This window comes from Artemia franciscana, chromosome 1 (assembly GCF_032884065.1).
Source record: "Artemia franciscana chromosome 1, ASM3288406v1, whole genome shotgun sequence".
NCBI classification, from domain to species: domain Eukaryota; kingdom Metazoa; phylum Arthropoda; class Branchiopoda; order Anostraca; family Artemiidae; genus Artemia; species Artemia franciscana.
Window position 1 is genome coordinate 54,626,254 of NC_088863.1, and position 13,712 is coordinate 54,639,965.

At 33.5% G+C, this 13,712-nt stretch overlaps 1 protein-coding gene across 1 annotated transcript; it reads right to left on the bottom strand.

The window, feature by feature from the left end:
- Positions 1-536: 536 nt before the first annotated feature.
- Positions 537-10,567, bottom strand: LOC136031420 (translocon-associated protein subunit gamma-like). Its single transcript, XM_065710991.1, has 4 exons — positions 10,315-10,567; positions 8,107-8,234; positions 4,874-4,965; positions 537-815 (listed from the first exon to the last, which is right to left on the bottom strand). Exons 1-4 carry the CDS (start codon positions 10,439-10,441, stop codon positions 614-616), a joined length of 549 nt encoding a protein of 182 aa, XP_065567063.1. The 5' UTR covers positions 10,442-10,567; the 3' UTR covers positions 537-613.
- Between the last annotated feature and the right edge of the window lie 3,145 nt (positions 10,568-13,712).

Sequence of the window (13,712 nt, forward strand, 5' to 3'; positions counted from 1 at the left end):
TTACTTTACATTTTCTTTCCTATATTTACTCTTACATCTCCTAAAAAACGACAATTTTGTAAAACCCACTCGGCTTCGCAAGAAAGCAAACCCAAAAAACCAAAACAGACGCCCAAAAAAGGTAATGATATCAATTTCTTTTCCTCAATGCCATAGTAAGACTCAAAAACAAAGTTTTGACAATAAAAAAAGTAAATATTTTGCTTTTCAGCCCCGTTGTGACAGCACAATCCTGATACATCGTTTCGACAGCCTAAAGAAGTTAGGATTTTAAATTTCCACTCCTTGTTATTATGAAATGAAGATGGCGTCACCTCCCAGCAGGCTTTTGTGGTAATACATAAAGATACCTTGATAAGCTTAAATTTTATCAAATACTTTTTGGTGGTATGCATCATTAGTAAAATCTAACAAAGGCCACATAAAGTAACTAAAACCTTGTTTGCAAAAAGAAACAGTCTTTCTAAAAAATTAGAAAAATTTTCTTGGGTGAGATGAGTTAACCAATTAGCCAAGACCCTGACATAAACTATGAATAATTATCAAAATTTTTATTTATCATCTGAAAATAACCAAAACCCATTAATACGAAGTGTATTTCCTTCTTCTTTTCTCAATTAGATGTACTTGTGGACAAAAGGGCTACAAGGCCAGATGAGAGTCCAATACTAAAGATGTAGTTGAATGAAGGGTTAAAGGATCTTAGCAGAACGAAACTGAAAATAATAACCAGCGAAAGGAACAAAGCATTGTTGTAGAATATGGAAAAGGTGGTCGCCTCGTAATCAGCTACTTCATTTTTCTTCCAAAGAATCCTAAAAACAACGATAATATATAAACCAAATATCCAGGAGCAATGGTTTTTTTATAATATACAATTAATAAACACTGTACACTTGACTTGCAAAGACTGCTCTATCAAATGTAGAATTTCAATTTCCTAATATGAAACACGTGATTTAAAAGTTCTTCTATACGATAGACCTACCTAATAATCCAAATCGAAGCTATCCCTAACGTCCGTTCGACAAAGCCCAATTCACTGAAACCTTTAAAGCTTCTTGGAATTAGATACACTGGGCAGCTAGTTAGGAGCAGTCTTCTTTTAAACACGTCTGTAAGTAATTACTAATTAAGCCACAATCTACAAGACACCCAACTCTTGTGATCAATTCTGTATGATTACTTTCCTTTTAAAGTGAAAGGATGGATGAAGGATGAAAAATCACCAAGATATTTTTTTTATCGATTCTAACATGTAGAAGTTTTATTTTATCATCCTTACCTGTTCCAAGGCACGGAATTTTACAATACAATGAACCATTTCCACCAAAGAAAAATTAGAAGGCCCTAAAACACTAGATGAATTGCTAACTTTTCATTATAATAGCAAGTTCGCATTAGTAGGAATGTTTTCAATAGCAGACATATTACGAAAAACTGTATGGTATTCTAACTAGCAACTAGTCTCTATAATTTTCAAGTGACCAAATTATGCATTTGTTGCGGTGATTTTATTGTGATTGATTTGTTTTTAACCAAAACGAGGAATCCCTAGGTGGCAACAGCCGCGACTTTAGGAAAAATATTAAAGTTTTTAGTGGAAGTTATTAAACTGATTGAAATGCAAAGTACCTATACGACATCATCAATTTATACAGTAAAAATTGAGGTATGAGAAAGAACTCAAGTGTATGTGAGGGGACAGTTCTACAAGGTTTTGCAGAAAGATTTAAAGAGGCAGATATTTAAAAAGATATTGGAAAATCTACAATCTGTGCATAGTACACATGGGTCAACTAGTGAAAAGTAAATAACATTTTACAAATCCGGTCTTCATGTTTCAAGGGACACAATGAAAAATATTCTGAATTTGCTCAAATAAAGCCACCTAGCTTGTAATTTTCAAACTTGAATATGGTGAGAGATGTTGAGTTTAAGATCTTCATTTTGTCATGCTGTTGAAAAGAAGGGTTTCCAATATATAACCCGATTTCAGCAAAAATAGAAGAAGGTCTAATCAAACAGTTCGTGGCAACGAACTGTTTGAGGGTGTCGAGGAGGAAAAGCCCCTTTCATATACAGAGTAATTTCTGTTCGTTTTAAGTTTTAACGTCGCTCCTTACTTTCATTTAAAAAAACTTGTTTTTTTATTTAATAATTTAAAAGATGACAGTATACTAGTGAATATTTTCAAATACTAACCCTGAGAATAAGATACACTGCGCATGAATAGTTTCAAAATTGAGTCTGTAAAACAGGTCTAGTGACCCTATTTCGCGCCCAGCGTCACAGCTTTTGGGGGAAAACTAAATATCAACACTTATTTCAATTTTAAATAGTGACTATTGTTGTATACGTTCATGTAAAGAAAGTTTTACTGATTACAAGATACTAAGCAACCGCAAATTTAAGCTTTTTTTGCATAAAAACTTTTAAGCCATACAATTTGATAACACTGTTTTTGCTGATTTTACTCTGTGAAAGACCTTTTTTTAACATTTTTTTTTCTTTTAACCTCTTGCAATCAATTTTAGTTCTAGATCCCTCAAGGTTGATCGCCCTTAGCTTAATTAGACAGAGTTTGAAAACAGGGTTGTTTAAATTTCGGGTGAGTGTTCCATTTACAGGCTTTGAGTCAAGTGAAACTTGGATGAGCTTGGCGTTGTTTAACACCAGTTAAAGCATCAAATCAAGGAATTAAGCAGGTTGTACATTAAAGAGTTTGGTTATTAAACCAAACTCTTTAAATCAGAGTTTAAAGGCTGTATTAAAGAGTTTGAAATCTTTCTAAATTATGAGTTTGATGCATCATGGCACTTGGTTTGATTAATGAAAGAAAGCGTAGGGAAAAATTTAAACAAATATAGATGAATCACGGAAGATCAAGGCTAACATTTTTGTAACTAATTACCGTTCAGTAAACTAATTTTAACAAGATTAGAACTCAACACAGAAAAAAAAAGCTGCTATGATAATTCAAATTTAAAAACGACAAAAACCCTGAAGGAATAAACCTTGCAGGTTTTGTAGAACCAGGAGTTTGTTTAATAATCTTGTGTAGGCCTAGTTGTTCTGAGGCGGAATCAGTACCAGATCTAGTTTTGTTTTTTCTGTGGGAGGGGAAATGTGCGTTTTGAGCTAAACTGAAGAGCCAAAGGCTTCAATGCACTATTAATAGAGCCCCTTTTCTTCCAAAGACATCCGATCAAAATTTAAAGATAACCATTTTGTACAAAATAATCTCAAGTTCAAACAGTTATGCTTCATGGGTTGACATAATCCCACAATCACCACGGGGCAAGTGAAAAAAGGTTTTGATGTCGTCGATTGTATGCATGTAGCTTTGGCTTGTATCTTTGCGTTGGGATTAATTATATATATATATAAAAAAATCAAAGAAAGGTAAAGAGGCCATATTAAACTTAAGACCCGTAGAAATAAAGTCCTATACTGATTCGACCTCAAAACGAACTAGTTGAAAACTAGATGTATTTTAAAGTGTGGTTTAGTTTTTTAAAAGATTGATGATATGCAAGTTGTCAAAAGGGTGTATCAGCAATGTCACAGGAATGGCTTAAGGTATTAAGTCGAAACTTTTAAGGCGTGTTGAGAGGGATATTAACTAACCAAAGACACCATTTGCATACTGCTACTACTAGTATTACTTATAACACAGCCACTGTGTCCTTGACTACTTATCACTACAATTGCAAATACTTTTGGTTGTTAATACTTGCGGCTGTGAGTACTTGTGGTTTTGACTGCTTACGACTACTAGTGGCTGCAACTTTTCATGACTGTGATAACTTGTGACTTTGACTGCTTGCAATTGTGAATGCTTGTGCCTGTGATTCCATGCGATTACGACTAATGGTGACTATGACGGCATGCACGTGTAACAGCAATTAGTTGCGACTGTTTGCTGTGATTGCAACTGTTTGTGATGTACATTACTTACGATTGTGAATGTTAGCCCATGAAGTTAAAACTTCTAACGCATGCTAAGGGGAAAATGAACTGAATCCAAAGAAATTATGTTCATCCAGATTGACTAAGAGTGTATCTCGAATAAATTAGGAATGTTTCGACTTAATACCTTAAGCCGTTCCTGCGAAATTGCTGATACGCCCTTTTGACAACTTGCATATATAGGCCTTCTGTTTTGAATTTAGTTCCAAAATCCCCCCTAAAGACACCCCAAAATTCTCACCATTAAAATTACCCTTAATAGTAGTATTAGTAGCAGTGGTGTGTTTTTAATTTAACATCCCTCTCAACATTCCACAAAGGCTTCAAATTTAATAAACTTAGCTTTTTACAGATTATGAGTCAAACAAGAAAATCCTAAATGAAAACAATAAGGAAATGGCATAACATAGCCCTTGCTCAAAAGGCTGTGGGGGTTCTTGCCATCTTCTGAGGGATATCTATTGGAAATTCCAACTATGCTGAAAAAAATGTTTATCTAAAAACTTTTATCAAACACCTTTGGTGACAAGGTAGCAAAAAGGGGCTGATTCCCCTCAATCCCTTTTAACTCATAAAAAGGGCAATAAACCTTTTAATTATCAAATTAATGAGTCCTTCCCATGTTTCTACGACATCTCCTTCCACAAGAAATGGAAGTATTTTTGTAGTGGAAAATATTTTAGAAAAAAAAAGAAGAAAAAAAGCCAGCCCACTTTGCTTGTTACTTAGGCAGCGCAATAGCCCTGTATGACTCTGGTTTTTGTAAACCAACCTAAATAACCTTCTCCTTCCAAGAGGACAATCTCTGAAGTTATGCCTCTAAAAGTAACTATCTATTTTCCCATTTTCAGAGTAATATCCTTTACCCTTTTGATCGATATGTCAAATATTAATATTATACCTTTCCTCTTTCTCTTTCTTGCTCATCTTTTTGTCATCACTCAGTTTCCTATTCATTTCCTTGGTGACAGCTTCTTCTCTCTGAACTGCTATCTAAAGACAAAGAAAGAAACAGATTTAAAAAAATAAAAACACCTTTTAATAATAAGAAAACTTACACCACAGATTAAATACAGTTAATTTTGTCACGCAAAATAAATTTTCTTTTGCTCAAATGTGGTCGAAATGTCTTTTAATATTACAAGTCGCCCTATTGACGCATGGTAAAATTTTTGTTATTAAAAAGAAAACATGAAAACCAATAAAATGCAGATACAGGTACACCAATTTACGCAGTTAAAAACGATAGGATTTAGTTTAACGAAAAACTGACGTTTAATTATAGTTCATCTGAGGTGCTTTATTGAACCTCCCTGCTTATATCAAACATCTTTCTGATTTCTGAGTGGCACCATGGAACACAGGTCGGTTGTTGAAAGCAACTGCCAGTATGCCATCTACCACCACTTACTTACTGTATTAACTGTATACAAGTTATAGGGTGTATTAACTGATCCCCTCAGGACAATCTGTTATCTTGGCTCATGTGGACCTTTGACAAGCTTTTACTTTGCTTAATTTACTTACAAGCTTAATCTACTTTGAATTCATGCTATATTTGTTAATAATTGGTCCTTATCTCTAAAGTTATTTGTTTAATTTATGTATACGTAAGATTTGCAGGATGTAGAAGGTTGATATTGTTGACATTAAAAGTAAAGATCATCATCTAGATGTTCACAGAATTGAGCAATTTAAAATATAGAAAAACAGGTATAATAATTTAAAACAAAGCATTGGACAAGAAAAGAAGCAACAAACTTTAAATAATTAAGAAATATTTCGCCCCCCCCCAGAAGCCTTTGTCAACAGAGAAAAAATAAACAAACTAAACAAAACATATTAAGAAAAGAAAAATAATTAACAACACCCATATTCTAATAACTTCCAAAGTTTGAAACATCTTAATAGCTTCCAATGGCACCATTCCAATGACCAAATATACACAAAAAAATGACAAATTAGGTTGTCTCTGGTACAGTTAGAGGCTGTTAATGAAATCTAGCAAAAATAAAATAGTATAGTTATTTTTAAAATTTACATATGCCCTTGGTTGAAACAGTTACAATTAAATACAGGTGAAATAGGTTTAAATGTATTTAAAAGAAACCTCTTATTTAAGACCTATGATTGAATTTAAAAGGTCAAGATATGATGAACTGTAGAGGACATCCAAGTTTATAAGTAGACACGGGTCAAGAAAACTTGTGTATTTATGGTTGACTTTGGTTTTGACACCATTATGCAACATGTTAATGTTTAAAATATCTGAAATTTTGACCTGCCACCTAATTAAGTTATTGTAAATCGATTTAATCTATATTCCCTCCCATCTCTTGATACTAATACCCAACAGGTAGCTTTTTAATTGCTATTATATCTCAGAAACTTTGTAGAGATCCAACAAATGTGACACTTATTTTCGTTTGATCAAAAAGTATACTTTAGTGTGGATGGTCATGCTGATTCAAAATTTTCTAGGTTTTTATTATACTTTAAAGACCAATCTAGAGTGAACAATGATTGTTGTTTTAAAAGTAATAAAAACCCAGAATCTTCTTAATCAGCAATGGATACAACCATTCCTATCAGCGTCAGGTCTCTCACTCTATGTGACACAATCCAACAGAGAATACTTCAAAAATGATTCTTACCTCCTATTCTCATCTTCCTCTTTCAGAAAACTAATGTTCTTTATTTCAAAATAAAGAGTAGCTCTCTGATTTTAAGCAGGGAAGAATACAATTGGAATAAAAGGGACAAACACTACTTCAGATTAGTTTAAAAGGGCTTGAGACTTTACAACATAGTTTTAAATGCTAAAGCACAGTTACCTGGCAGCAAATATCAAACACACATTTGAAAGACTAAAGACAAATAAAGGTGTCAATGAGCTGTTTAAAGCCAATTATAATGCAGCAGATGAAAGATGCCTGAACAAAAGTATGATTGATTTTTTCTTGTGGACAATGATATTGTTTGAAGAGAGTAAAGTGAGTGCAAAATAGATAAAGAGTGAGTGGAAAGAGCCAGCCTACAAGCCTTAAACTGCTGGGAACAGACAGCTTGAGTACTCATACTTCCCACAAGCCATGTGATTTCATTATTTCTTCTTTTCCTCTTGTTCTTTGTTATTGTGTTTCTTAAATGAAAACCAAGAGTCTTATATTCCTTTATAATTGCAGCAGAAAAAAGAAAGAAAGAAAGAAAGAAAAAGAGAGAGAAAAAAATAAACATGATGATTGTGCTGATGTTGATGGCAAAGAAAACCTTTTTCTTTATCTGAATATTGTATTGATTTTTTATGTATTAATTGTGGATTCAGAAAAATTTCCTTGAAGCCAAAAGGAGTCTATTATAGATTCTGGGTTCTTTTTTTAAGAAGAAGAAGAAGCATATATATTGTATTATGATTTGACTCTCCAATTTAGTGTAGTAGATTAGTCAGTACAACAAAGCATGATTGTGAAGATAGCGGGTCAATGTAAAACTAATCTAGAATTAGTTTTCTCTTTTTTTGGGGTTGTTCTAGGTTGAAAAAAAAAACAGAAAAACGATCCTGGAGCATAGAAAAGAAATTCTGGAAGCTCCATTCAATTACACCAACAACAACAGATGATTTGAAGTGAGTCCTAATTTTAGATATGCAGTGTCATATTTCTCAAAACTTTCCATTGCTTGATTTTGCTGTACTTACTGTATAAAACCCCAATCATTGAATGTTTATTTGCTTTTCAGCTACAAGAAGGATAGGGTATACTTTACTAATATATTGAAACTTAAAGACCTCTGTGCTCATACTGTTGAAGTTGCTGATGTGATATCTATAGATGTTTTTAAGTGGAGACCTAGATTGAATTGAATATAGACTAGACAACCTTTGTGTCACTGCAAGGACTCATATTCTTGTATGTGGACTTGCACTACTCTTGTCTTGGACTTCTATATTCATATGTGGAAGCAATTTCCACCTTTTATTTTGCAACCATGCCTTAGAAAATCTAAGTTTGTAATTACAAGTCCCTGATCTTTATAGACATGGCCAACAAAAATCATTTTGGTGTGCATATATGTAACATATGTAGACTGGTTAAATCATAAAAAAAGACAAACAGATACAAGTTACTTCTTTACCTTATCTTTGAGAATATACTGGGTGTTCTGGTTGGCAAATGAAATTAAGTATGTAGATACAACAGTCATAGTGACAAAGTATAAAGATGAGTACAGTGGGTCCATTAAGTGAATCCTCCAAAACAACCCTAGAAACAAATTAATAGGGCTTTATCAATTTCGAAATTTATATATAGTCTACAAACAATACTAATACACAAACTAGGGATGGAAAAATGGCAACATGGGTAAGGATTCCACTCATAAATTTGGTTAGAATGACCCTCAGATAGTTTGATAGTAAAATAGAGACTTGTAAACAGATTAAGCTTAAATGCAAAATCTCAGAGATGTAACATGCATATGAGTTCTTTTAACTCATAATATTGATTAGAAGGATCAATTCAGGAAATTTTAAAGAAAAGAAGAGACATAAGTTCATAATTGTCAACAAAAAACTAAATTCCTGATTTACACCAGAATTTCTTAAAATTTATGATATGGTATTATTCAACTCAGTTTGGTAAAACTTCTTGGCATAAACAAGTAATTTTTAAAACAAGGGGAAGAATAGTTGTTCTGTTTCATTACAATTCAAAATCTGATGACAATAGAAATTTATTAACTACTCATGTTTCAATATACCTCAGAAATCACTTGGCATTCCTTAAGCTTTGAGGTTAAGTAAAATGTTCTAATTTAGAATTTCAATTATTTTTTTTTTCATTTACTTTGCATTTTCTGAGTTTATTGGTACAAAGACAAGAAAAGACATTTTTTCATCACAAAATATAATAAAAATAACAATACTATCAATAGAGTATAATTCAACTCTTTACTGTCAATATCAATTTAAATCAAAAATCCTTTGAAGTGAAAGTAAAAATTGACAAACGAAAAACTTAACACAAAATGATTTATTACTTATATGAGGAAGCATACCACCATTCTCTATGCTAAGGTTTTACTAATGCCTTAGTGAGCTTGCAAAATAAGGACTTGTTTCTTCCAAAATCATGCCAGTAGTATACCAAACATACTGCTAGCTTGGCCCATGAAACATTTATAATGTTGATGAGACAGTTTTAACAACTGTCCATGTCCCACCAAATACAATTGCAGAGAAGGGCTTGAAACAACTATTTCAAGCTGCATCAAGAGAGCTTGGAATTCTTACCACTCTGGTGGATGTTGTTATTGTTTTGGGAATAACTTTCCCAACATTCTTTGCTTTGACCACCAAAATATTCAGTTCTGGTTTTATGCCACATTTTATCAAGTATTCCAAGTGCAGTAAGAAGAACAAGTGTCTGTTGATTTTAGAAAATCACAAGTGTCATATCTCACTCAAGACTCTCAACCTCAAAAGTAAGCATAGAATTGCAATACTCATTTTTTCAACCAAATTTTAGCCATAAGCTACAACCATTATATATCATGAAAAGAGAAATCACCAATGCAACAGCACAAACACATAAGAAAAAACAACTTTAAACACATGAAAGAGACAGAAGGAGAAAAGGAAAACTGTTTTCATAAATTAGTGACTAATATAGACCAGCACTTGAATGAGGCCTTAACCCTACTCATCCATACAATCACATAGGTCAAACAGCATAGCCATACACAATCAACCATAAAGAATAATCCATGGATAGGCAGTCATGTTGTCAATAAGTATAAGTTGTCATTTACCAAACAATAGAAACAATAAAGACAAATAATTCAGAGGCAACAACCCAACACAAGGGCTCATCAGGAGAGTACACTTGCCAATAGGGTTTTGCCACATTAAATTCTCTACTTAGCCAAGTGTTGTGGATCCATGGCATCCCTGTGTCAGGTATCACCCCCAAAATACATGCCTATGAAAAAAAAAGGAAATGTAAAACAACCAAGTAACACCAAGTAAAGAGGTGTTATAGAGTATAACCAAGTAACATCTATTGAAATTTTGACAGAACAAAATTTGGTTAGTGTTGGTATTACTGGAATAATTGTTTTGGGTCATGAAACTATTGTTAATAGATACATTTTGACTTTTTGAACATCTTTTTTCTCCTGCAAAACTACCACAGACCTAACCTAACAAAAAATTGTCTCTAAAAGCCACAGGGCAATTTTTGGTACTTTGTGTCTAGTGGGCCTCCAACATCATTAGCATTTGTCAAAGGCTGACAGGATGAATTGAAACTTGACCTATCTTATGAAAACAGAAAAGAAACTCACATATAGGAAGGGCAGAGACAATGAAGGCATTGGCATAAAATAGGACAGCAGACTTTGTTGAAACATTCCTACTAAAATCCCGGAGCAAAATCTCTTCTTCTTTTGTCAATCCCTTTTTAGCTGACATATTCGGCTGTAGGCAAAAGGTGTGGTTTTATCAGTACAAGACTAGAACTGCTATTCCTATTGCTGGTTTAAAGCTGGTCGAAATATTATGCTGTTGAGTTATCAAATTTGTTGTTTTGCCGATAAATTCCCTTCTTCACAAACTGTCCATGGCGTAAAATTCTTAGTTTCAAACTATAACTAAAGTTAGCTTCTTACAATATTAAAAAGTAAATTTGTAACAAAAACTTAATTTAGAGTATATCTGTATATCAAAATGACAAAACAATATTTTGATGGTATTGAAAAAACATCAGAATCAATACAGAAGTTGCAAGTTAAGAAGTTGTCACTATAAGGAAAAATGGCCGAAAAAAGGTGTTTTGGTCTAAAAAGTATGGCAACCTTAACGTTTGGTAAAGTCATGGTAATGAGGCTGAAACGCTTAAGAATTAAATACTAAAGTCTGTTTCAAATTGGAAGCACTTTTTGACCAATGACTCAGTTACTGAAAAACCTGCTAAAGTATTAAAAAGTATATGTTTCTACAGCAACCATACGCTAGTTTAATGGGCCAGAACCAAACAGTGAAGCATAAAATACTGGGAACAGTCTTTCATCTCATAAAAAAACATAACTCTGATCTCTCAATTGTGTCCTCCCAAAGTTTTGACTTCTTGCAAGTTTTAAAATTGTAATTCAAAATAACAAGTGTTGAGCCAACGCTGTAGCGTTGCCCATAGTAAACAGCCATAAAGCTTCAATGCATTCTTATATAGGACGTTTTTTCAAGGGACGCTTCATATGAAAAGGGCTATTTCACAAGATTTTAATATGGCTCATTTAGCTGAAAGACAAAATTTATAGAGCCCTTTTTAAGAGTAAAAAAGGGTCTGAGAGCACACAAACTCCCCCTTCGAACTCCTTTTCCTCAAATGCAACTGATCAATATTTTTTGTTGGCCATTTTGCTAAAAAATAGTCTCAAGGTTAATTTTTGGGGAGGGGGCTTTCCTTATCCCGTCCCAGGTAAGTGCTGTAAATTATTCAAGTTGTCCACTATTAACATTTTTATTTCATGGAAAGGATTTTTACATAAACTTTAGAGGAAGCTCATTTAATTTGAAACCAAAATTTTAGCACCCTTTGTATGAGTCTAAAGTGACCGGAGGTCAGTACTTTTAAGAGGTAAGAAATATTTGGATTTTAGAAAAATGCAGAGTGTCCTTTTGCGTAATCTTTTTTGTACGTCATAAAACAAACTTAACAATTTCATAAATTAACAAAAGGCTTGAACTGCATAAATCTATGATAGTATAGCAAGGCAGTAAAAGTTCTATTTGTTTCTAGCTTTGCATGCTGAAAACTGAGGAGATAATACCTGCAATCGCTATTTTTGTTTTAAAATGCGGATGAAAACTTAAGCCCAGATCAACGATTCCAAAATAAGAATATTTCTAGGAAGCTCTGAGTTGCAAGGATTTTGTTGACTTCTATCAACCATCGCCAAATTTTTCTTTTCTTATTTTATTTCTCACTGGTCAACTTTGGCAAAACAAGGTTGAAAATACATCAAGTCAAATAAATGCAAATGTAGTAAATTTGGTAAGCAAATAACTGATTTGAGGTGAAAAATAGATTTTACTTTTTTAGTTTCAATTGGGTCAATTTTGCGAAACTACGAAAATACAAAAATAAGAATTTTCGTATTTTACTATGCCTGTTCCAGAAAATTTACCTAGACTTGGCAATTTTATGTGGATTTTTTGTGAAATTTAAATAAATCTTGAATGTTTTTTTTGCAAATTTCGAGGAACAATTTTACATTTTGAATTTGGCTTATCTATATTCAATAGCTAGACATGACATACCTTTGCTTTTTTTAATTGCTATTATATCTCAGAAACTTTGTAGAGATCCAACAAATGTGACACTTATTTTCGTTTGATCAAAAAGTATACTTTAGTGTGGATGGTCATGCTGATTCAAAATTTTCTAGGTTTTATTATATTTAAAAGACCAATCTAGAGTGGGGCTATGTATGCCCCATGTTTGAATATGCCTATCCTGTCTGGGGCCGTCAGTATTAAGAACCGTCAATCTAATGCAGGAGCTGGAGTCAGTCCAAAAACGGGCAACCAGAATCATCCTGAGTAATTGAGGAATTTCCTACCACGATGCCTTAACAAACCTTTAACTCCACCGTTTGGGTGACCTTATCCCGAGGTTTGGCAAAATGCTGCTGTCGAACCCAGCTCATTGTGAGATTTTACCCCCAGAAGCCCTGACAGCCCTGGCACGAGACAAAAGCTAAGGCTTGTGCCAGTAGGTGCTCAGACAAATCGTTACCAGAACTTTTTCGTCCCTTTCTTTACGTTATCATATAATAGCACATTAAATCATGTTTTGTATTTCAATATCAAATTAGACATTTGAGTTACAATTGTTGTTTAAATTACCTTTCATCTCTCTGTCTCTCTCTCCCTCTCTCTCTCTCTCTCTCTCTCTCTCTCTCTCTCTCTCTCTCTCTCTCTCTCTCTCTGTCTGTCTCTCTCTCTCTCTCTCTCTCTCTCTCTCTCTCTCTCTCTCTCTCTCTCTCTCTCTCTCTTTCTCTCTCTCTCTCTCTCCTCTCTCTCTCTCTCTCCTCTCTCTCTTTCTCTCTCTCTCGTCCTCCTTCTCTCTCTCTCTCTCTCTCTCTCTCTCTCGATGCAACTTCTTTCACAAAATATATAAATTTTACTGCTAAATTTTGGACCTTTTTTTTTTACTGGATCTTGGAAATGGTATTAAAGTCAGATCGAATTTTTTTTGTAATCTTTGAGATTCTGGTGTAACTGTTTATGTTTTCTCAGATTAAGTTTCATTTTGGACTTGCTTCAAGATTTTATCGACTCTCATGAAAGTCTGTGATGTTGCCTCCTCTTCCGTTGTGATATCTCTGTCCATTAAAATGGAGATAAAAAGTAGCATGCAGTTGCATTTAAATGACTTCCATTGTTTAAACCTTGTGCCAGCTAAGGCTTCTAAAATGGGTTTTATTTAAAATGTAAAAGCTGTTTGAAAAAAAATTATTATTTATCGCTTTTCTTCCCTCTCTCCTCGAGCTAACTGATTCATTAACTTTTTCTGTTAATTGCTTCACACGAAGAGAAAAAGCTGCTTCATTATTGTACAAACAGTGGTTTAAAAGGTATACTACAGTGATTACTGGGTTTCATTGAGTAAAACAACAGGTATCATAAAAACACAGAGAAGAAGGAAAGTGAACACTAACCGTTATTGAACACCAAGAGA

Coding starts and splice junctions, on each gene's coding strand:
- LOC136031420 (XM_065710991.1), bottom strand. CDS start 10,441: ATGTCAGCTAAAAAGGGATTGACAAAAGAAGAAGAGATTTTGCTCCGG. Junction 8,235..10,314: donor TGTCTCTGCCCTTCCTATAT/GTGAGTTTCTTT, acceptor ATTTGTTTCTAG/GGTTGTTTTGGAGGATTCAC. Junction 4,966..8,106: donor AGTATATTCTCAAAGATAAG/GTAAAGAAGTAA, acceptor CTTTGTCTTTAG/ATAGCAGTTCAGAGAGAAGA.